This window comes from Melitaea cinxia, chromosome 21 (assembly GCF_905220565.1).
Source record: "Melitaea cinxia chromosome 21, ilMelCinx1.1, whole genome shotgun sequence".
Classification (NCBI taxonomy): domain Eukaryota; kingdom Metazoa; phylum Arthropoda; class Insecta; order Lepidoptera; family Nymphalidae; genus Melitaea; species Melitaea cinxia.
Window position 1 is genome coordinate 7,809,395 of NC_059414.1, and position 26,429 is coordinate 7,835,823.

At 36.7% G+C, this 26,429-nt stretch overlaps 1 protein-coding gene across 1 annotated transcript; it reads right to left on the reverse strand.

Moving 5' to 3' along the window:
- Positions 1 to 463: 463 nt before the first annotated feature.
- LOC123664282 (glycoprotein 3-alpha-L-fucosyltransferase A) lies at positions 464 to 24,132 on the reverse strand. The gene is made up of 7 exons (XM_045598874.1): positions 23,962 to 24,132; positions 22,539 to 22,687; positions 17,076 to 17,316; positions 8,208 to 8,405; positions 6,092 to 6,324; positions 3,781 to 3,952; positions 464 to 640 (listed from the first exon to the last, which is right to left on the reverse strand). Exons 1-7 carry the CDS (start codon positions 24,130 to 24,132, stop codon positions 464 to 466), a joined length of 1,341 nt encoding a protein of 446 aa, XP_045454830.1.
- Between the last annotated feature and the right edge of the window lie 2,297 nt (positions 24,133 to 26,429).

Consider the following 26,429-nt stretch of genomic DNA (forward strand, 5'->3'; position numbering starts at 1 on the left):
ATTATTTTGTATTATATTTAATTTATTGTACAATTGTAACCATAAAAGAAATGCAATGACGTCAAAATTTTATAAAATCAGCCTAACCTAAGCACGGATCAGTAGCATTGGGTCCTATATTAAATAACGCGATTTATTACTACCGTTACTGATCATTTTCTTATCTTATTAATAAGTACCGAGAAGTAACAAGGGCACTACATTTTTTTTTCATGACAGATTGATATTCATCGATATCGATGGGCCTCTGTCGCAATGTGTGCAGTGGTATATTTTAAGATTCAGCATCCCGGGCACTTTTTAATTTGCCGCCCCGTAAATTAAGGGAAAAAGACAAAAGCAGTGTATTTATATGAATGGCTTGTGCCGCCTCTCGCACAGTGCCGCTTCGGGCCATGAACATTTTGGCCGTAGGGTAAATACGCCCTTGCCGATACCGATGGCCTTCTGTCGCATGTGTGTACTACTGCAGGGGTGGACGCTGGTCGGGCGAGGTACGCCAGTCAGTGCGCGTGCAGGCGCCATCGCGCCACCACGCCTGCACATCCACGTAGTGTGCGCTGCGCTGGCGGCGCGCGCCTGCGTGCACCATCGCACACACGCGGCAGAAAAAGTACGTGTTGATGAACTCGCCCGTGCCCTGATAAGGATAATTTGTTAAAACGGGACCATATGACTGATGACACGTTGGCGCAACGGTCACAATACTGGTTTATGGCTGTTGCGCTGGCGGTTGCGGGTTCGATCCCTGCACATGATAAACATTTGTATTGGCCATACAGATGTTTGGCGTGGTCTGAGTGTTTGTACAGTCCTTGTGGGTCACCCCACCGTGCCTCGGAGAGCACGTTAAGCTGTTGGTCCCGGTTGTTATCATGTACACCTAATAGCGATCGTTACTCATAGTAGGGAAATACAGCAGAATTGAGAGCCTCATCCTTTTTTATCCAGTAAAAAATCAAATAAACAAAACCTTGATCAAAATTCTCTTGCAGACGTGCGTTTGTTTATTATTTATACATATATTTATTGTTAATCAGAATGATTACAATGTAATTTACACGTCAATAAAAATCAATAACGGTCAATTATTTTGAAAAACAACAATTGCACCATCGGAAATGAATTTTGAGCTAGTTATTGTTTATTTGAATTTTCTACCTTCCTCTTTTTTATTCAAACAATCGTCAATTTAAATTATAGTCGGTTGCAAGCCTGTCGGAGCTTACAACCGAATGCGGAGCTTACAAATGTAAGCTCCGCAGTCAGTTGTAAGCTCCAGGTAGTTGTAAACCCCAGTCAGTTGTAAGCTCCCAGTCAGTTGTAAGTCCCCAGTCAGTTGTAAGCCCCCAATCAGTTATAAAGCCTCGTTAGCCGTTAGACGGATACCTAGACATTACATCACTCACTCACTTCAGCCTATGGCAGTCCACTGTTGGATGTCCAGCAGGCCTCCCCACGTTCGCGCCTGACATCCCGGTTTTCCGCAATCTTCATCCAGCCCACACCAGCAATCTTACGTAGATCGGCGGTTCAACGGGCCGGAGGACGTCCGACACTGCATTTGCCAAGACGCGGTCTCCACTCTAGGACCCGTCTACTCCAACGGCCATCGGTCCTGCGACACAGATGACCAGCCCACTGCCACTTCAACTTGCTAATTCTGTGGGCTATGTTGGTTACTTTCGTTCTCTCGCGGATAGTCTCATTTCTAATCCTGTCTTTGAGAGAGACCCCAAGCATAGCCCGTTCCATTGCACGTTGAGCGACTTTAAACTTGTGGACCAGTCCCTTGGTCAGTGTCCACGTCTCGGCTCCGTATGTTAACACAGGCAGGACGCATTGTTCGAAAACTTTTGTCTTCAAGCATTGCGGAATCTTCGAAGTGAAGACTCGACGGAGTCTGCCAAACGCCGCCCAGCCCAACCGAATCCTCCTATCGGCCTCCTTCTCGAAGCTGTTGCGGCCTAGTTGGATAGTATGGCCTAGGTAAATATAATCCTGAACAACTTTGAGAAGGGTACCATCGACCGATACCGGTATCGGTATGACTTGGTTGTTAAACATAACTTTCGTCTTATCCAAGTTCATACAGAGACCGACACGTCGGGAGGACTCGTTTAGGCCGGCCAGCATTTGGCCTAACTCATCCAGCGTCTCCGCAAAGATGACAATATCGTCGGCGAAACGAAGATGAGAGATAAATTCACCGTTGGCGTTAATGCTTCATTCTCCCCAATCTAAGCTCTTAAAGACATCCTCCAGCGCAGTGGTGAACAGTTTCGGTGATATTACATCTCCCTCTCTTACCCCACGCCGGAGGGAAATAGGTCCTGTTCTCCGGTCCTGGACATGAACGGTCATCGTCGCCGCGTCGTACATACATTTCAGTATCTCGATATATCGCCAGTCGATATGACATCTCTGCAGAGATTTCAGGACAGCCCAGGTCTCGACAGAGTCGAAGGCTTTCTCGTAGTCTACAAATGCCATACACAGCGGTTGATTATATTCTTCTGTCTTTTAAATAGTCTGCAGAATAGTATGGATGTGGTCCACGGTGCTGTAGCCATTTCGAAACCCAGCCTGCTCTGGTGGTTGGAATTCATTGAGTCTTCTGGCGAGACGATTCGTAACAGCCCTCGAAAACAGCTTATAGATGTGGCTCAGAAGTGAGATCGGTCTGTAATTCTTCAACAGAGACTTATCGCCTCTCTTAAAGAACAGCACCACCACACTCCTGGACCACGTCTCCGGCGTGGTACATAGATATTACATGCCAGTGAGAAATTAATAAGGTGTGTAATCATACATAATACTAGTTTCTGCCCGCGACTTTGCCCGCGTGGAATAATTTCTTTGGGCTAAGTGGGAAAGCTCTCAAAAAGAAAAAAGTCCCGAACATTCTTTATTGGTGCTCCGCTCCTATTGGTCTTAGCGTCATGATATATAGCCTTCCACGATAAATAGGCTATCTAACACTGAAAGAATTTTTCAAATCGGACCAGAAGTTCCTAAGATTAACGCGTTCAAACAAAAAACAAACAAACTCTTCAGCTTTATACTCGTAATATTAGTATCCTTCATCATCGGAAGAATTATCTCAAGATTGAGATTGTCACACTTCACATAAAGCTGACAACACTTCTTTACATCCTCTATAGAGACTGATTTAAACGTGAATTAAGGTCGGTGTGGTGTGGAAGAAGGACCTAAAGTGTTAAGCTTGGGTGGAACCAAAATATTTATTACATATAGAGTAGAAGCTTTAATATTGGAGTCTGATGTAATAGGGTGAGTAATGAAGAGAGAATTCAAAATATTGAGATCAATAGGGCTATGACAAGCTTCTGTAATTTTCTTTTATTTTTTTTATTTTAGTTATAATTATAATTTGCCCAACGACAACCTTAAGAATCTCTAAACTTTTGGTTGGGTAGGAATCTGAACTGAGTTAAGTGAGTAATGACGTTTAGAATTCCTAACCATCATGTTGTAGAGGTTACTCAAAGTTTTATAACTGGTTAAATTTTCTGGGGTTGGAATTTTTCATACGCTATTTTAGCACTGTCACGCTTAGCCATAGTCTTCTTGATGAGAGGAGTTAGCCACAGATTACGTTTTATTCTTAATGGTCTTACGAGGGCATATACTGATATACCTATGTCATAAATCTTAATCAGGTTAGTAGTTAATGATTGAAGCATGCTGTTTATGTCGATGTTGAGTGTAAGACGTTTTATTGATATTGTCCCTTAGTTTTGTCCAAGTTATACTTACTTTCCATCTAAAGTAAGAATTATAAAGAGTGTCGTCTTCATCTAAGCGCTTCAGATAGGCAGCTAGCTCCTCAGGGCCAGCGAACTCTTCTACGTGTATGTAGGAGTTGTGCGGAGCAACTGCCGCGTACTCTTGAGGACGTGCCCCCATCACTATCGGTAACACGTCGTGCCTGTGAGGAAAAAATTATTAACTATTGCGAATAAGTATATATACGGGTGGTTTCACTCGTGTTTATATCGGTGGCGTAACAGATCATAGACATAATCATCACACATGCATACGTACAGAAGCGTAGAAAGATCTGTGTTTCGTATAACATAACAATACACTTTATTCTACACTAAAACAGAAATAATACATATCAGATTTATTTTAACAGAGTATCATAAGGTACAAAGGGCGGCCTTATCGCTGAAAAGCGATCTCATCCGGGCAACCTAGGGGCAGAGGTATTGTGTCGGTGTACGTTTACAAACTGTGACATAAACGTGTGAATATATTTACTTAAACACATATACATATAATTACATACAAAATAAATACATACATGCATACATATATACGTACATACATACATAAATACATACATACAAACATACATACAGAAATACATACATACAAACATTCATACATAAATACATACATACAAACATACATACATTCACACTTACTGGTGACTGGCGTTAGATAATTCTTCGATACTGATAAAAAAGCATATTTTATTTTAAATCCGTTGGGCGTCTGATATTAGATATTTATAAAAATAAAAATTAATTGTCAAAATGTATGTATGCGCATAGTGACTCCAGCAACACCAGAAGCATTTTTTTAATTTATTATTATTTTTTTTTTACGCAGAGGAAATCTTCAAGAAGATGCTCGGCTCTTGGGGTAGAAACGGGTTATGTGGGATTCTTACCCACTACAACCTTTGCGATGGCCGTCTTCGACACGAAGTTGGAGGAGCTACGGGATCGCTTGCGCATGCTCATCCGCTGCTCCACCCGTGCCTCGCTCCACCCGAGATTGTTGGAGCCGTCATAAAGGACAAGCATTAAAATTCTCCCACCAAACTGCTCGTTTGAGCAAGCAACAGCACGAGGCCATCCCGGCTGCCACTGGACTGTTCAAGTACAAACGTGCGAGTCCCCTCTCACACGTCTACAGCCAGAAAGGGGGGAGTGTTGCCCATAGTCACCACGCTGGGCAGACGGGTTGGTGACCGCAGGGCTGGCTTTGTCGCATCGAAGACGCTGCTGCCCGTCTTCGGCTTATGTATTTCAAAGTCAGCAGTTGGATGGTTATCCCACTATCGGTCGGCTTTATAAGTCTTGTATATGGAAACAACATTAGAACCTTTTCAAGGTCGGTTAATAATTAAAAGTTATCAATTAAGTTTAGTAGCAGCTTATGCTTAATGTTTATATGTATGTATATATATGTATGTATATATATATATATATATATATATATACACATTTATCGTAGTGTGTGTATATAAATATACATACACAGAAACACACACAAACACACACACACACACATATATATATATATATATATGTAGAAGCATCCATAAAGTAGAATATATTTTTTTAACATAACGTATAGGTATACTGTTAACTTTTATATGCTTATCGTTATGCCCTTGACGTAACAATAGTTTCGATAAATTTTTGATAACATACTACGTTAGAATGACTATGAAATGACTTATATGTTAACGGGAGATTTATCCACCCTGCCTATTGTTTGTCCAATATTTTTTTTAAATGATGAAATAACTATGGAAATTATCACGTATTACATATGCTGACCATGAAAGCTTAAAAACTTGTCACCGCTTGAACAAAGTTGACACATAAAATTGATTGTTAGTGGATTTTTGGGTAGATGGCCGAAAAATCCACAACCACTGTCTTTTCCGCCACTAACAAATGAACAATGTCGTAACGGTTAAACGTTTTAACAATTTAAGCAAACGAGAAAATATTCATTTATAAATATAAAAACAACAATACCCTTTATTGAGGGCACAGCAAGAAGGTATCCTACTTGAAATCTGCAGCAGCCCGACTGGGGAAGTAGCTTGACCTTACACGAGATCACAGCTAAATAAAACTGCTCTAAAGTAGTGTTGTGTTACTGTGATGAGTGAGGTGGCCTGAAGTTCTGGAGAGATTGAGGGTAGGGTCTACAAAGAGTTCTCGGTGCTTTTGGTGTTGTAGGCGTCTTTAAGCTACGGTAATCGCTTACCATCATCCATACGCTTATTCGCTGGTCTAATTATATGCAAAAAATAACTCACTGCAGTCCATTAACGAAGAACTTCTCGGTTATGTAATCACGACAATTCGAGTTTTCAAAAGCTAGGTAGAACTTGTACTCCTTGTCCAACATCTCGAGGCAGTTGGGGTCAGCGCGCGGGCAATGGTGCGAGCCGCATGCGCCGTAGATGTCTACCGGGATGAATTTCGACAGCTGCCTCGCGTACTGTAGGCGACGGTTCCTGGCGTGGCAGTTAGATACGAACCATGCCACCTGTATGATTTATTCAAGAATTTTTTAAAACTTATCAATTTGACGACGCGTCGGCGCAGCGGTCACAGCACTGGTTGGCGGTTGCGGGTTCGATCTCTGCTCACGATAGACATTTGTAAAGGCCATGTAGACATTTTTAAAGACCATATAGATGTTTGTCGTGGTCTGGGCATTTGTGCTTTTGTATTGTGTATGTTTTCGGACCCCCAACATAGAAGAAAATCCTACTGGGAGCCGTTGAATGTAATCATCATTCATCATTATCATTTCAGCCTATGGCAATCCGCTGTTGGACCTCCACAAGCCTCCACAAGTTTGCGCCAAAAATGGCGTGAACTCATGTGCGTTGCCCATAGTCACCACGATAGGCAGGCGGGTTGCATGTAATGGTTTATTTATTTATTTTATTTTTTCGGAAATTTAGTGGAATTTAATAAACGCTTATGTGTAGACCATAGTGATATGTTTCGTGAGTAGCGCTTATACATTAGCGATTGTATGTAACCGTTAACAAATATCTATTTATCTCCGGTTTTGATGTCTTTCCTTGTGCGCTTTCCCACCCTGCATCGGAGAGCACGTTAAATTGTCGGTCCTGGTTGTTATCATATACACCTGATAGCAATCATGAACAGCGTGGTAGATTAAGCTTCAATCCTTCTCCTATATGGAAAAAGTGGCCTATGCTCGCCATTAAGATGATACAGCCTAAATTGTCATGTCCATTTTTTCACAATTGCGCCGTCGAAAATATTCAAAACATAATTAGCTTATACCTAAAAGTTTAGTATTGAATTAGGGACAAGCTTAAAATTATGACTGAACCGAATTTAAAATATGTTAGATATAAGTTAAAAAGGCAAAAAGTATTTCCAATCCTGAGTAAAAGTTTCTGAAACATTTTGCTCATAACATTCAAATTTGGTGATCTAGTGAAAAGCTGTGCTCATTCGTAACCAATTTTCGCTGGGCATCAAACTTTTAACGGTATACTTCGAGTTTATCGGCTCTTATAGTTTGAAGACTCAGAATAACAAATACGCTATTTTTATTTTTGAAAATGCGGAATTTAACTTGATGGTACACAAATAATTATTACGTATTGTAATACGTAAAGTGCGTTTATTATATATCATTGGCGCACCAATAACAGATTCTAGGTACGATTGCTTGTACATACATTTATGATGAATAACACAAGAAAATACATATGTAGGCAAATATCCAACCTATAATTATATATGTAGGAAATTTGATATTCTTTAAATTTGGATTCGATATATTTTTTAATAATTTTACATTAAAATTGTACGAAAAAAAAACTTTACAAATAAACGAACAAAAGTTTAGTCTGAAGTTTATAAATAGACTTGTGTTCGGCGATAAAGGTAGGTATATCTGCAGAATCACTTTTGAGCTAAATAATAAATAGGTGAGCTACTCACATAAAATAAGCCTCAATTTCATCTAAATTCAATAGAATATGAATGCTGTGTAAGGGGTTCAACAACTCACGCAACATAAGCATAAACCACCCACAAAAACCCACACTACGGCCATATTTCAGTTTGTTATTAGCACTGCGTTAACTCGATATTGATTGAAATTCAAAAATAGGGCAAGCTTCTTTACTTTATACCGACGACGTTCTAAGCCCAATATCATTAGAGGACACCCTCCAGAATGTTTATTCTGAACTCCACATTGGACTACCCAATTTTTAATGTCTGGGTCTCAGTATCAATTTCAGTCTTTCTCACCAGCAGAGACGCTGTAAAGGCTATTAGAACCAACAGCAATAAAAAATTTAAAAAATAACAGAAGAATAGATTTTTTACTGTATTCTAAAGTTTGTAGCATCATAGTAATGAAAGAGGACTTGCCTTTTTAGTTTTATTAGCTGCGTAGTTTCTCTCGATGTCCTTTTCTGTATTCAAAGTGTCGTGGTAGACCCAGCGTTCGTAGGGTGCTACTATGTCTGAATCCCGACGGTAAGTGGCCGTCCAGTTGAACAGGTCCAGGGAGGACGGCCGAAGAGACGCGGTGTGGTAAGGGCACTCTAAGTAATACAGGATCCAAATCTGAAAAGTATTAAATCACATATTACAAACTCACTTAATGTCAAACAGGCACCTAAATTAAATTAGGTATAACATTATTAACCCGACATATTGAATTCATTTTTAAATCTTATATATAAAATTCTCGTGTCGCGGTGTTTGTAGTTAAACTCCTCCGAAACGGCTTGACCGATTCTCATGAAATTTTGTGTGCATATTGGGTAGGTCTGAGAATCGAACAACATCTATTTTTCATCCCCATAAATGATAAGGATGACCCACCCCTAAATATTTTTTTATTTTTACTTTTTCACAAAACTTTTTTTCAAAATTTTATTTTATTATGATTTGGCATTGAAAAATATCTTCTACCACCAACCGCTATTTTTTAACAGCGATTAGCGGAAAGACAACCTTTGCCGGGTCAGCTAGTGTAATATAAATGTATTGATTTGTGATTGTTTATTAAATATTTATTTTATATTTTTTTAAATTATTATTATTATTTATATTTTCATTGTATCAAATGAAATTAAATTATATTGTATTAATTTAAATCCTAATTTTTTTTATGGCACTGATTTTAATGTTGAATTTATTCATAATTTTATAATTGATTGTTTTATTATTAATCTTTAGTATTAATTTAAATTCTAGCGTATAATTATTAATTTTGTTAATTGATTTAAATTGGATTATTTTATTCTTAAATTTATTGTAATAATTTAATTTTCATTGATTTAATTCGATATGTTTTTGTAATGAAAAACTCTCATGTAAGCTGTATGTGCCTATAATTGAGTATCACTCAATTGTTTGTACCCTGTGCTGATGATTATAGTGAATTTATTAGTGTCTACCTTGTTGGCGTATTATAATAAATAAATAAATAAATAAATAATTGATTTTATTGGATTATTGAAATTGACTAATATTTTAATGTTTTTGGTAATTAACTTAACTAATGTTTTTTCCCTGAGATGTTAGATATAAGTTTTATGCATTAAATTTGGATACAAATTTCTAGACTACCATTAAGGTTATAGGATGTTAATTAGTAGTGGGTAAAAGATTAATTAATGTGATATGAATAATGGATTCAGTTCCTTTATCTACTAAGGCTAGATGGCGTTGTGCGTCCGAGCCAAAGGCTAATTGTTTTGATATAAAGTATAATGCATTTAGTTCCTTTATGTAGTAATAGATGGCATTGTGCCATCTATTAAATCATGCTGTCAAGATTATTTCACAGATGTACTTAAGTCATCACATTTTCGTGTCATTACATAATCATCACATTTCACAAAAAGAAAAGACAAGGCTGGGCTAAGTTCTGTGAGTCCCTTGGTCCCAGATCTCCTGCCCGTGTCGTCTGGTTAAATCTTAAGAAATTCCGTCGATCCTTCAGTCACGATGATCCCCTCTCCAACGATCCCATTGTTTGGCTTAATGACTTTGCTGATAAACTTGCTCCACCTTTTGTCCCAAATCAGGAATGTTTTGTTAATACCATGTCCCTGTTTACATATAGCGAGATGGATGCCCCATTTTCTTTTTCGGAATTGCAATGTGCTTTAAATAGCCTTAAGGATTCGTGTCCTGGGGAAGATGGTGTACCCTATTCGTTTATCGTAAACTTAAGTGATAAAGCAAAGAATTTCTTCTTAAACATTATTAACGCTGGTTTCATAAAAGGAATCGTCCCACAATCTTGGAAGTCGCAAATCATTATACCAATTTTGAAACCAGGTAAGGATCCCTCAGACTCAAACTCTTACAGACCTATAGCTTTATATTCTACTCTAGCCAAAATTACTGAACACCTTATAAAAAACCGCTTGGAATGGATAATTGAAAGCAGAAATATTCTCTCGCCCTTCCAGTTTGGCTTTCGGAAGGGGTTGAGCACAATTGATAGCCTTAGTATTCTTTCCACAGACATTCGAATTGCCTTTGCTAAGGGTGAGTACCTTGTGGGTGTTTTTCTAGATATCACTTCTGCCTATGACAATGTTCTTCTTCCGGTACTCAGGCAGAAAATGCTACAGCTGAGTATTCCGCCGAGGATAGTCCATTTCATCTGCAATATGTTAATTAACAGATCCATAGTGGTTAAACATCAGCACCTTTCTCTTCCCCCCAGACTTGTCTGGAAAGGTCTCCCTCAGGGCTCAGTCCTTAGTCCTCTACTCTACAGTATATACACACATGATCTCGAACTGTCTGTGAATAGTTTCTGTAATATTCTGCAATATGCGGATGATATTGTGATATATCAAATGTCAAATTCCGTGGATGATTTAACTTTTCGACTTAATTCTGCTTTAAATTATCTGGACCAATGGCTTTCGGATCATGGCTTGTCTTTGTCGATCCCTAAGAGTCAAGCGGTGGTGTTCACTAGGAAAAGAAATATCCCTTCTTTGGACTTGTCATTGGGGGGTCAACACATTCACCTCGCGACTAAGGCCAAATTTTTAGGTGTAGTACTCGATCACAGACTGAATGGATTTTCTCATACAGAACATGTCATTAAAAAATGTGAGAAAAATATTAACGCCCTTAGAGCCGTTTCAGGTGTTTGGTGGGGAGCACATCCTTACACTCTAAAACTCGTTTACAACGCGATAGTCCGTAGTCACTTGGACTACGCCATGTTTATTTTTGACCCTCTCAATAAAACTATTTCTGATAAATTGAACAAAATTCAGTACAAGTGCCTGAGAATAATCCTAGGTGCCATGAAATCTACACCTACAAACGCCTTACAGGTAGAGTGTGTTGAGCCCCCTTTGCAGTTCCGGAGAAGATTTTTATGCGATCGTTTTATTGCAAAATCGCTACAATTGTCATCCCATCCCCTCATATCCCGTCTCAACGAACTATCCCATCTCTGTTCCAATGTCAGAACCTCATCTTGCCTGCTAGACAGTTTTCTTGAATTTACCAGACTGCCTCACCTCCTGAAATCCTTCCCCTCTAATCCTCTTTTTACTACTCCGTTTCAAGCCCTTGTATATAACCCTCCTATTATCACAGATCTTGGTCTGGTAAAAGGAGCATCAGACACAAATTTTATTTTCTAAAATATTGTTCATCAAAATTGGTCAGAACACCTTTTTATTTACACTGATGCATCTAAGCTTTCCCCCAATAGCTGTGTGGGTGCTGCCTGTTGGATCCCAAAATATAGAATAGTACTACAATTTAAATGCCCTCCTGAAACTTCAGTATTTAGTGGTGAAGCTATTGCCATTCTGGAAGCTGTCTCTTACGCTATCTCCCACAACTTAGGACAAACTGTAATCTGCACCGACTCTCTCAGCTGCCTGTTAGCTATAAAAGCTAACCCCTTTCGTAGTAAACTAAGAATTTCTATTATTTTAAAGATAAGAGAGGTTATGTTCCTATGTTATCAAAAAGGATTGCAAGTTATTTTGGTGTGGATTCCCGCTCACTCAGGCATCCCGGGTAACGAGACTGCTGATTCCTGTGCGAAAATGGCTGTACAAACTGGCTCCGTAGAACACTTTTATAACTCTTCCAATGACTTACGCGCTCTGGCGAAAACTCATCTTGACAAGTCCTGGAACTCGTTTTGGGTTGAGTCAAAATCGGTAAAGGGAAAGTTCTATGCTTCCATACAACCTGAAATACCAAGACGCCCTTGGTTTTTTCTTCTTAAACATGCCGATCGCTGGGTTTTGTCCACAATCTGCCGTTTACGTCTTGGTCAAGCGAGCACTCCGGTTCATCTGGCAAAAATCAGGGTACGAGACCACTCTCTGTGCGAATGTGGCCTCGATGACGGTTCAGCATCCCATATCCTTTTTAATTGTCCTAATCTCTTTTATCCCCTATATGATATCCTTCCCCGCAAAATCCCCCGTCCTGTAAATATTGAATGTTTATTGATGCTTGTGTTCAGTCCATTTTGTAAATTTTTATGTAAATACCACCACACCACATACGACCACAAAATTAAGAGAAACTTCTTTAAGGCTGACTACGAACTCATTAACAAGGATCTTTGTAATATAAACTGGACATCGGAACTCGCCACTCTGTCTCCCGAATTAGCTGTTGACAAATTTTACAATCTCTTAAATGACATAATTGAGAAACATGTGCCCCAGACAAAATCAAAACCCCCTCGCTATCCGAACTGGTTTTCTAAAAGTTTAATTTCTACACTTAGGCGAAAAACTAAGGTATGGATGCGTTGGAAAACTTACGGTTCATTAAGAGATTATCAAGAATTTGATTTACTGCGGAAGCGAGTCAAACTACTAATTAGGAACTGCTACAATCTATATATTGAAAATATAGAAAAGTCTCTTAAAGACAATATAAAGTTGTTTTGGAAATACACCTCTGATTTAAAAGAAACTAACTCAGGATATCCAAAAACCATGAAACTTAACAATTGTACATCCAGTAATCCAAGCATAATTTGTAGTATGTTTTCTCAATATTTTCAATTGGTTTTTGAGCCGGTAAATCTAGAAGCTTACAAAATTTCTGACACACTAGATACTAATGAGACCCTCATATGTTTGAATCAACTTTACCTACCTCAACTTGACATTTATAAAGCACTAAAAGATATAGATCCTAGCAAAGGGCCTGGTCCCGATAACATAGCACCTATATTCTTAAAAAGAGTTAGTAAAAATATCTCTTTTCCTCTTGAAATGATTTTTAATAACTGCCTCAGAAAAGGTGTATTTCCAAGCCAATGGAAAAGGGTTTTTATAACGCCTATATTTAAATCGGGTTCGAAAAATGAAATACCAAATTATCGGCCAATATCCATCCTATCAACTATTCCGAAGGTGTTTGAGAAACTAGTTCACAATTTCATATCGTCGAAGCTTAAGCATACTATTATCGAGGAGCAGCACGGATTCGTTAGGGGGCGATCTACCTTGTCAAATCTATTAGTTTTCACAAATTACATATTTAAAAATTTAGACAAAAAGGGCCAAGTTGAAGCTATATACACTGATTTTAAAAAAGCGTTTGACAAGGTGGATCATCTTTTGCTCTTAAGAAAGTTATCGTACAATGGCATTAAAGGTAATCTCCTTCGGTGGCTCTCTTCGTACTTAGAAAATCGTACCCAGGTTGTTGTCATGAATGGATACGCATCTTCTCCTGCACTTGTGACATCCGGTATCCACAGGGATCGATATTGGGTCCATTACTATTCACTTTATTTATTAATGACATCTCGCCTTGCTTTAAACATTCAAAGTTTCTTTTATACGCAGACGATTTAAAAATATACTCCACCGTAACAAACAATAATGATATCTGTTTGATGCAGGAAGACTTGGATAGACTAAATGAATACTGTAGAGCCAATAAACTATTTTTAGCCTATAGCAAGTGCAAACATATTCGATTTTCAAGAAATAAAAACATAATACCATCCACCTTTTCGCTGGGAGATCATATGCTCGATACTGAACCGTCGATTCGTCACTTAGGTGTTTATCTGGATACAAAGCTTACGCTTGATACACACATTGATCATATAATAAAAAAATTTTACCGCATGTTAGGTTTTATCTGCCGCATCACGAAATCTTTTAAACGAGAAGAAACATTTATGTGTCTTTACAAAAGTTTAGTGCGCTCACAACTTGAGTATTTATCCCCCATTTGGAACCCATACTACGATACATACAAAAATCGCCTAGAACTTGTACAAAAAAAGTTTTTACGTACCCTCAACTACCGTATTCATTCCCCAAGGTGCTCTTATGATGAATTATTAGATAGATACAGCATGATTTCTCTTAGCGATAGACGTTCGATGGCTGATGCACTTACCCTCAGACATATTTGCATGGGTGAAATAAACGCACCACAACTTCTTGCAGAACTGTATTTTCGAGCTCCAGCTAAACCAACTCGGTCTAAAAACCTTTTCCATATAGAATTAACTAGAACAAATATAGGTCAACGCGCGCCACTTTACAGAATGTGTGTCCTACACAATAGTTTATTTAATGATATAGATATGTTCTCGTGCTCCCGGCATCTTTTTAAAACTAAAGTTCTATTTAGTTAGATTAATTAGTTGCCTTGGTGTTTTCATTAGCTCTAGACTATTAATAGTAATAACTAATCATCATTACTGTCCTTGCTGTAAATCTTATCCCTATGTTCTTAGTGAGACATAGAGGGGACAATTTGTATCTATTTTTTTTTTTTTCTGTTTTATGCTACGCTGTTATTCTGTAATTGTTTCTGTACCGTTCTCCAAATAAATAAATAAATAAATAAATATATATATCAAACGTAATAGAATAAAGTTGTAAATATTTATTAGGTGTGTGTAATTATATATTTGTTAATGTCCTAGCATAACATAGTACTATAATATAATATACCTTACTAACTTTAATGTTTGTGTTGTTCTAGGTGAAGAGATATTTTATGTCATACTAACTACTACTATTTTCAATATACTTTTTAAATAAACTAACGAAGGTTGTAACATCAACCGCACCGATCAATCTCCTTCGTGTATTCTCCATTCTACGTGACATTGGCGAAATCATCTGTGCTCATTTGGCACTATTGAAAGCCATTAATCAAGAAGAAGAAGAAGACTTAAGTCATCTGATTTTTTTTTCTTTCCACCTCCGCCGACGTTCTAAGCCAAGGTGCGATCTCGCTAGGAGACACCCTTAGGACGGACGTCACCCCCGTGCCCTCCAAAGGGCCCACATCTTCCTTCGCAGCCGGTGTCTTCATTACCCGGCCCCTGTCACCGGTGACGCTGTAAAGGCCACTAGGGCCAACAGCAACAGTCATTTCGAAAAAAAAAAAGAAAAGTTCTTTTCTTTGAGTTTAAAAATCAATTATACGAATTTAAATATGCGAGCTAAGTAAACATTTGAGAGTTTCATTTTTAACAGGTAGTTTGTTTTGGTGTAAAAATGGGCTCAACGATAAATAAATACACGTGATATCTCATTAACGACGAGTTGGCGCAACGGCCACAGCACTAGTTGCGCTGGCGGTTGTGGGTTCGATACGCGCACATGACGAACATTTGTATTGGCTATACAGTATACAGATGTTTGCCGTGGTCTGGGTTTTTGTGCAGTCCTTGTGGGTCTCCCTACCATGCTTCGGAGAGCACATTAAGCCGTCGGTCCCGGTTGTTATCATGTATACCTGATAGCTATCGTTACTCACAGTAGGGAATATATCCGCCAATCGGCATTGGAGCAGCGTGGTGGATTAGGCTCTGATCCTATTCCTACATGGGGAAAGAGGCCTATTCACAGCTGTGGGATATTACAGGCTGAAGAGAAGTGATATCTCATTACAGTGCCCCTCCTTGTGATATTTCTTGATTTTATCCGAGCCCTCACGTAATTAATGGACGACCCCTTACTAGATTAGATATATTAAACGCTTTACACTTAACAGTCCTCAACAGGACATTCATGTGTCACTCAAAGATACAAAAGCCTTGATCATCAAAAGCATTCGTATAGTCTATACAAATATTAGAGACGCACGGTGATTGAATCCACGATCGTTATGACATCAGCCACCTGCTTGACCACCGTATCAACACGTCATCCAAACTTAAATTACGATGTCGATGTTAGAGTATTGGCCTACAATTGCAGTACCATACTTGAATACCTACTTTGTAAAATATTTCATGTAATGCGACTGAATTAATTCATTTATATTCGAATATATGTACTTAATTACTTCTTTATTTAAAACTAGCTGCTGCCCGCGACGTCGTCTGCGTGAACGCTATACAGTACCAAAAATACTTACGATTATAACTTTTAAAATAACATTCATTTACCCGTTTCTTCTTTACATTTCATATCTACGGAAAAATCTCATAGATGCTTAAAAATTGTCTTGTCTACTTATATTTATTTAATTATGTTTATCGGCTTAGTTACTTTATATTTTTATAGTGTGAAGCTAGCTTATATATTGAACATAATAACAACAACATTCAAATATGCGTCGTTAGATTACTCGTTGTTACAGAATGCGTTGAGGAAATAAAGGTTCACTGCTCGTTCCCGGTAGGTGATAGCATGATAATATGTAGCCTATATGTTGACCCGACTTCTTAATAATATTCGTGCCAAATTTGAAGTAAATCCATGCGGTACTTTTTGAGTTTATCCCGGACATACATACAGACAAACAGACCAACAGACAAAAATTCTAAAAACTATATTTTTGGCTTCGGTATCGATTGTAGATCACACCCCAAGTATTCTTTAAAAAAAATTATTTAATGTATAATTTTGACTTTCCTACCATTTTATTATATGTATAGATATATATATATTTTTTTTATGTCACTAGGTCGGCAAACAAGCGTACGGCTCACCTGATGATAAGCGATTACCGTAGCTTATAGACGCCTGCAATACCAGAATCATTGCAAGCGCGTTGCCGACCCAATCCCCAATCCCCCCAGGAGCTCTGGTCACCTTATTCACCAACAGGAACACAATACTGCTTGAAAACAGTATTATTTTGCTGTGATCTTCTGTAAGCCTATATATACCTACGTATGTACCTTTGCTATACATATATCAAAATTATATGTATCTTTATCAGCCTACTGTGACACAGACATTAATTTGCATATCTTAGAACAACGTGTGAGTTAAATAATATTACCTGGTTTGGTGGTCTCTTAACATCGAAGGGTGTGTGGTGATCCTTAAAGAGTATAGCATCGGCTGTGGCTGCCTCTCTCTGGTCCGCAGTCAATGTACATCGGTCAACGGGACATTTGTTCCTGATAAACTCTGTTCTCCCACCCGATACCCCCCAGGCCCCAAGCCCGTTTGCTAGCAAAATTTTCTTAATAGGCACATCTTCATCTTTTGGCAACGTGTACATTAACTGCTCGACAATTCTGTATAAATAAATTTAATTTAATTGTAGTATATTAATTATTTGTTGGTTGTTGACAAACGCGTAGTGGTGCGAGTTTCGCGTAATTCCTTATACACACATACATACATAATACAGTAGTCGTGGGTTAGTTCGAATATCTATCTGTATCTACATTTGGGACCCACGCCGTGTCTTGGATAGCATGTTAAGGTCCCGGTTGTTATCAGAGACCTGGTAGCGTAGTAGAAAACATATTCGTCAACCCGCAAAGGAGCAGCGTGATAGATTAAGCGCCAACCTATCTCCTACATGGAGAAAGGAATCAATGAAGAATTGGATCAATCAATCAAGTATTTATAGAAGACATCGTAAGTCAGCATAAAGTAAGTCTAACCCTAGTTTCATAGGTTAGGTTTTTAATCAGATGTTATAAGAAAATATTTATATTTTTTTTGTTATAAAGTTTGTTTCTGCTTCATATACTTTTAATTAAAATCGTGTCAACATGTATGAATAAAGGATAAACATTTTTATTTTCGTTGGCGATTTAATAATATTTTTTGGGTTATCGCATGTAAAACGTCGGCTTTATCACTAATCGTTGTTATTTCCAAACATTATCTCTATTTTACTTGCACCTACGAATGATTCATGTCAAATATTAATTAACATTTAAACGTAAATTTAAGTAACATAGTGTAAAATTACAATTTTAAAGTACTAACGCTAGTGTATTTTATTTATAAAAATTCATTAGTTTTTAGCCGACTTCAAAAAAGGAGGAGGTTGTCGATTCGACTGTATTTTTTATGTGTGTTACCTCATAACCTCTTTGTGGGTTGAGTGATTTTGATTCTTCTTCTTTTAATCGAAAGATGTTATTTATTATATAGTCTCATTTAAATTTAATCGAGATCTGACTAGTACTTTTTGAGTTATTCTACTAATATTATAAATGCGAGAGTTTGTGAGTCTGGATTACATTAATTTGTATGTCACTCTCTCACGCAAAAACTGCTCAACTAATTTTCGTAAAAATTGGTACATAGATAGCTAGAGATCTTGAATAACACATAGGTTATTTTTTATCCAGACATTCTCAAGGGCTCGGAAATTACGTGAGTGAAATCGCGAGGAGCAGCGAGTCTCTAATAATGGGCATTTAATTGATGGTTTTTTCGTATACCTATTTTGTAATACTGCTTTATGTAAATGAAGTCGGTTTTTTTACAATTATGTAGTATTAACTTGTATTATGCGTTGGCGTAACGGTAACAGCACTGGTTTGTTGCTGTTGTGATAGCGGTCTCGCGTTCGATCCACGCACATGGCAAACATCTGTATTGGCCATACAGATGTTTGTCGTGGTCTTGGTGTTTGTGCAGTCCTCGTGGGTCTCCCCACCGTGCATCGGAGTGCACGTTAAGCGGTCGGTCCCGCTTGTTATCACGTACGCCTGATAGCGAACGTTACTCATAGTAGGAATATATCTGCCAACCCGCATGGGAGCAGCGTGGTGGAAAAAGCTTTGATCCTTTATCTACATGGGGAAAGAGGCCTATTCCCAGCAGTGGGATATTACAGATTGAAGCGTAAGCGTAACGTCAATAATTATTTAAATTTTTAATTAAGTGCAATCAACCACAAGGGTATCGTTTTAATTTATCAATTAACTTGAAATATTTAGTGAGCTAAAGCTAAAGTTGTTGTTGTTTTGAGTTGGACAGTATATATTACGTAGGATATTATATTCGATATTTATAACGCAAAAAATTATGAAATGGTATAATGTAGATAGAATAAATAAATAAATAAATAAATAAATATCTACACAATACACTAGTGTTGCCCAAATGCAAGAACAAGACGAGACTTAGCCAGTCTTGGTCTTGGTCTTGCGCCAATACACCTGGTCTTGGTCTTGGTCTTGGTCTTGCGCTCCCAGTCTTGGTCTTGGTCTTGGTCTTGCAGCAAGAGTCTTGCAAGTCTTGCAATTACCTATTAGTCTATTACTATTTATTAAAGTTTACTTTAAATCTTAGAAAAACGTATTAGAATTGGAACATTGTGAGCTTGAATTAACATAGCCATAGTAAAGATCAAGCAGATTAATAAATAACTGAAGATTTGATAAGAAATTCGAAAAATCAACTGACCTATATGTCGTTTTCCATGGAAGTAACTGTTTCTTAATAAACATTTATGATTTATAAGCTTACATTTGCTAAAACATGTAAAAAAACAAATTAATTACAATAACTTGACTGTATTTTAAAGAACAATACTTATCTGTCTAGAAAGAGATTGAACCCTCAACTTATAAGAAATTTAATAAAAGAGTTTTACGATTTATCATTTATTTGAATAAAAAATAAAATACAACACAAATCAACAGCTTTATCATTAGGTTATGATACTTTATATCAATTTTTTTGACCAAGAATTAATACAAAGTAACCATCTGACTGACTCATCACTTAAACTATTTCTATGTTTTCTAATTACTAATGATGCTTTAGAAAATAACCTCTCAGCAGGTACTGAAGTTGCAGGTATTGAGAGAAAATCACGGGCCATTTTCGATAAAATCGGATACTCTGTCTCATGCGTCCTCCACCAATCTAAAATGTCTTCCGAGCTGGCAGTTCTTGGTTTTCTCAGGTACTCCTCCAACTCGTCTATCACTAAGCCTTGAAGACAAGATCCAGATGACGTCGAGGGACATTCATAGAGTTTATCAAAGTCTATTACGTCTTCATCTTCATCACATACTTTATTTTCTTTTTCTGGTAATTCCAGAGATTTGTTCAGTGAGTGTAGACTTTTATATTCTTCATAAAGTTCATTGAACTTGCGCAGACTTTCTGTTTTAAGTTGCTTCCCCCACATTGTCAGGTCAAAAGTCTGAGCCTTATGCCTTGGGTCTAAAATTAAAGAAGTACAATAAATCCAGTTGCTCTTCTTGTAATGTTTAAGCATTTTGTCTCGAGCTGCTTGGAAAGCTAGAATGAGCCTTTCATCCACTTCAGATCGATTAGGTTTCTCATCTAACTGTTTTACCATGGATTCAATTTTATCTAGCAAGAGATTGAATGATACAATGACTAGCGGTAATGTAACATATTTGTCTCCACCAAGTTTTGTACTTAAAAGTTTAAAGTTTATTAGAAATTTATGTAATTTTTCGAGTATTGCCATTCATTAGCTGTGATTTGAAAATCATTTAATTCGGTGACAGAACTGCACAATATGTCAATGCCCGCTCTCACTTTTAAACCAAATCCAACCATATCATGTGTGGAATTCCATCTCGTTGGACAGTCAAGAATGGCATTTAGATTTGATGGCACGCCAGCTGCTTCACAAGCAGACTGAAACTTCTTCTTCACTATCTCACTTTTTTTTATTTTACTGGAAATACTGCGTAACTTTGTTACAGATGTACGCGAGTCAGCAATATTTGGTGCAGATTCTTCATCTTCCCATCCTCAGTTTCGTCTGCATAGTCTTCGTACTGCTGATCTTGCGCGTTAGTGTCAGACTCACAGTGTAATGCTAAGGTCTTTAATAAATCTTGTACACCAAGGTTTAAAATGTGAGCAAAGCACCGGAAATGTTGATTGTCTGAATCAAAGTGTGGCGGCAGCTGTTTGCCCAGTTCATACATAAATTTGGTATTTGCAGTTGCGTTGTCGACCGTGATACCTTGTATTTTATCAATTATGCCATATTCCAATAAACATTCATGGAAAATCGTTGCAATATCTTCCCCAGTATGTCGACCGCGTGATGGTATAAAATCAAGAACTACAGATTGATACTTCCATTCGTTGTCTATATAATGAATAGTAACCCCGTAGTAACTCCTACCAGCAATTGACGTCCACCCATCAATGGTAAAAGACATTTTAGATGATAATTGTTGAAGTCGTTCCTTGAGATTCAATTGGAGCTCTTCAAATCGCTCTTTGACTTTCCTTCTAAGTGTAGACCTTTTAGGAAACACCATATTAGGGCAAATACATCGAAAATATACTTGTTTCAAGTATATTTAAAAGTGGCTACAATATTTATTAAACGGGTGATATTTGAACACTTTTTGCTATTTTTTCTTGTAAAAACTTAAGAAATATAATGACTAAATGTACAATAATAGTACCTAAGTAATTAGTTTAAAACCATATAAGTAATCAATATTATAATATATACTTACTAGAATGAATTAATATGACATCTACTACCTATCCTTACCATTTTATCCTAATCATAATACTACTTGCGTGATCAGTATAATGTATTCATTTTCATTCTAAGCACTCTGAAACTTATTTATTCTTTGGAACACCTGTAGGTACTCTTAAAATTCGAAATTATTTTGCATGAGTATACCTACGCCCTATGGCGGCAATCAAATAGTGTCAAATGTTATGATTTCGGCGTGGCGGCAACGATTGTTTTAGATTTCAAAAGAAGCCGCCGGCGCGTGTATCATAACCATGTACTTCCGAAAAGCGGCAAATTTCTTTGAGAAGTAAGTACAAAACCTTTGATGCCGCATTATCAAAGTGCCGATGGTTAAAACATAACTATGCATGCACTCAGTTTGATTTTAATAGATATTTTTTTATTCGCTATGTTTATGGTATTAGTCGTAATGCGCATAGGTCCAGTTTTTCATATTCTTTGATACAGTTTTTTGCGTCTCATAGAATTCCTAAGCGTACTTACCTATACACCGAACTGTTACACCTAACTACTCAGTGAAATAGCGCTAAGTCCTAGCTGCAAGACGCAAGAGTCTTGCAGGCTATGTCTTGTTCTTGCTCAAGTCTTGCACGGTCAGTCTTGGTCTTGGTCTTGCTAAAAATACGCGGTCTTGTTCTTGGTCTTGGTCTTGCAAAAACGCAAGAACAAGACCAAGACTGCAAGACCAAGACTGAATTTGGGCAACACTACAATACACACACGGTCGTCTGTTCCTAAAGTAAGCAACTTTAATGCTTGTGTTATAGGTAACAGCCGACTGGTATATAGCTACATTTTTTTTTCGATAAACACACTTATGAATAATACACATATAAATATATAAATAAATATTTATATTACACCCAGACTCGGGGTGGGAATGGAACCCACAACCCTCGGAGCAGAAAGCAGGGTCACTAGAAACTGCGCCAACGGGCTAGTCATAATAAAATAGTTACGTGGTTTGGTTTGCTACCTTTGAAATAGGTGTTTTACCTGTCATCAGCCTGAGCGTCTTCAGGGAATAAATTAGCGTGCGGGTCGTGATGCTTCGGGCGTTGCTCACCACCAGACATGAACCATAATCGTTTTGTGATTTCATCACCTTCTTCATCGAATATTACCTCATTCTCTGTCATAGAATTCTGAAACAATTTATATACATCTAGTTATATCGTAAACTGGTCAATTGACACAAAAGTTAAAAAATGAATAAAATTCCGTCCCGTTTTTATTTTATATAAATGTTAAGACTACAACTTTTATTACAATAATAATTGTATCTTAAACTAATTGATCATAGCTAACGATTTCTAGATTCATCAAATAGATAGATCATTATATGTTTTATGTGACGATGACACATAAAAAGGACTAGGCATCTATGAATTTCAACGCGCGGGTCAGATTACAAAATGAGTATAATAAAGCTTTGAAGAACTGATTTATTATTAAGTCGTTCAGCGGAAGTGTGGCCTATATAACAAAAATGTAAATATCTAAATATATCGTGAGCTTAAACGAATTGACCACGAGTAATTTCCGATATCTTAGTGATACAACAGCGAATTTCGATGCTAACAAGCTTATTAGTTATTACGAGTAAGATGTCACAAGAAAAAGTGGTTTAGTAATACAAATATTTTTTATGAATTTGACAACATCTCAATTGACTTGATGTCTTAAAATAATTGTGTTTGCAGACAAACGAAAAAAAACCGACTTCAATTACATCGACAAGTAATACAACGTAGATCGACGAAAAAATAGTCAAGTAAATACGCGTTATCAAAGATTACTCAAAAAGTAGTTATCAGATATCGATAAAATTTAAATGTGACCGCATGATAAACATCAACTTTTGATTAAATTAAAAATTATCAATATCGGTACACCCAGTAAAAAGTTGTGCCGATTTTCAAGAGTTTCCCTCGATTTCTCTGGGATCCCATCATCAAATCCTGGTTTCCTTACCATAGCACAAAACTAGGGCTATCTCCATTCTAACAAAAAAGAATTATCAAAATCAGTACATCCAGTAAGAAGTTATGTGGTATAATAATACAACGTAGGTCGACGAAAAAAGCGTCAAGTAGAAACGCATTATTAGATATAACTCGAAAAGTAGTTGTTAGATCTCAAATAAATTTAAATGGGACCAATTGACACACACCACCTCTCACCCCATCTTACAGAAGATCACAGCAACCTAAATATCGCTGCTCTAAAGAAGTGTTGGTGCCTGTGGTAAGTAAAGTGGCCTTGGCAACGCGCTTGCTTCTGGTGTTGCAGGTGTCTATAGGCTGAGGTAACCGCTTGCCTACAGGTGACCTGTGAGCTTATTTGCCGACCTAGTCCTATAAAAATTATACAAGGAGACAAAAAATGTCGAAATTCTATGAGAAAATTGTAGTTTTACTTGTAAATGAGTATCCTCTCTCGCTAATGGTTGTGGGGAGGGCGGTGAGGGTAGTCGCGCAGAGGAGCTGAAGGGTGGTGGGCGCGGCAGTAGTAGTAGCGCTAACGCGGTCAGGAGAAGCGGGACTAGCAGCGCCACGCGCCGCAGGACTCGCGCCGCGCGCGCCCACATGCCTGCTCAGCGCGCTCGCCCGACCCGCTCTATGTACTCGCCCATCTCACGATCATTGTCGCGCTATTGACATCTGCGAACAATTAGTTCAATTGTGATTTAATTTGTAAACAAAAAATTTACTTAGCGTTTAGTCTTAAAATCGTCCAACTCCGCAACATAATATCCGCCTACCCGCAGTGGAGCAGCGTGGTTAATTAAGCTCCAATCTTTCTCTTACATGGAGAAAGAGTTGAATATAGTTTTATAATAGTAATAATATTATAATGATATTTAAATATTATTTTTAGTAAATAATACTTGTTATTTATTTATTATATATGTATGTAATTATTTATTATGCATATTATTATGTAAATATATGTGTGTGTACGTTTATGTATATGTATATATAGTATTTAAATTGCACAGTGTGCCTGTTATTTGTTACAAATGTTAACTTTATAGACAGGTTCTCTGTAAGAAATCACTATCAAGACAGACATTGCAGTACCTTTTTTTGTACGTTTCTTTTTAATGAACTTGTTTATAAGTGTGCAATAAAATATAATTACGAATAAAAATAAATAAAATTACGAAATACAACGTAATGAATTAATTAGCTTCAATTTAAAGTTGTATTAAAACTTTCTTCTCGTTTATTGTAACAAATAAAAAAACCTTATGTTTAGTTTTTTTTTTTACTACAAAAGCACTACAAATCCTATGTGTGTGTAAATATAGCAGTGTCCATGTGAAAATGTATCTGCTCTATCGAATTAAAATTAACTTTTCATTTCATTTCATTTTTTCTTTTCATGTCTCTTGCTCGAAGAACACGGAGAAATTCTCGTCAGTCTTATTACCGTTACGTCAGTCTTATTAACGTTATTACGTATCAAATCTGGTTAATAATTCTGATTTATTTTCGCAACGTTTATATTAATTACTATATGGCATTATACTACGAGTATATGACATCCTCTCTCATGACCATTGGTTGACTGAAAGTGATCTCTTCTAGGAATAAGTCCACCTTTACCATTAACTATACATGTAATTATATGTATATATATATATATATATATATATATACATATATATATATATATATATATATATATATATAGCTCTAAACACTACAACCTACAAAAATAAATAAATAGACTAATAATTATTACAAATAAAAGAAGATTACTTGGATTTACATTAATGTAAACTTGTTGATATTATTTACTACAATTTATTCATTATTAAAATTAATAAAAAGAAAATATGTCATCGTAACTCAAAAATTAGTTTGTCATATGACATTTTACATAAAAATCTTCTATGTTAAGGGTTTTGATACAAGTAGATTATATAAGAGCAAAAATGTACCTATATAAAATAAGTTTTTATACGTCGTTAAAAATTTAAATAAAAAAATATTTATATCAAAATAAAACAATGTAAAATAAATAATGTACACTAATAAATTCTTTGCCTTTTTAATGATATTTTAATTTTCTTAGTCTTTTATTTTATCATTTTAGTGACTTTGTCGAAGTCAAATCGGCTCTGGTCTTCGATCTGTAGCATCAAATATTCTATGGTTAAATGTTCATTCGCATGAATTTATTCCCTAAGTCCTACACCATAACTATCAAATTAGATATACAGAATTAGCCGTAACTACGAGTATCAAATTGAAAATAGTTTCGGATATGTAGACCAATTTTAATTTTTAGATTTTCAACTAGAAGCTTTGTAAAACTTTTATTCTAGTATAAAAAAAAACGCGATAAATTTATGTCTTAAGGAGTTTAGGTCATCGAAAAATGCTGTAACTAATAGGGCTTAAACTGAGGGCTTATGAGCTAAGCTGTTTAGTGTTTGTTTTCATAAAAAATTCAGATGATATACACATGGCTAAGATATATGTATCTGTAAAAACTCTAAAAACGTACAAAAAATATAATGCAATAATCACCATTTCCTTTAAAGTATTTAGTAAAAATTGTTTGTCTTCAAATGTTCGAGAATCTAATACCTATATAAAATTCTTGTGTCGCGGTGTTTGTAGTTAAACTCCTCCGAAACGGCTTGAGCAATTCAAATGAAATTTTGTGTGCATATCGGGTAGGTTTGAGGATCGAACAGCATCTATTTTTCATCCCCATAAATGTTAAGGGTAGTCCACCCCTATATTTTTTAATTTTTAGATAAATTATTAATTTTTTATTTTATTATGATTTGGCGTTGAAAAATACATACAACCCTAAATTTTCACCCTTCTACCACCAACCCCTATTTTTCAATAGCTTTTAGCGGCAAGA

Coding starts and splice junctions, on each gene's coding strand:
- LOC123664282 (XM_045598874.1), bottom strand. CDS start 24,132: ATGTGGGCGCGCGCGGCGCGAGTCCTGCGGCGCGTGGCGCTGCTAGTC. Junction 8,406..17,075: donor TTAAGAGACCACCAAACCAG/GTAATATTATTT, acceptor AATACTTTTCAG/ATTTGGATCCTGTATTACTT. Junction 6,325..8,207: donor CAGCTAATAAAACTAAAAAG/GCAAGTCCTCTT, acceptor TAAATCATACAG/GTGGCATGGTTCGTATCTAA.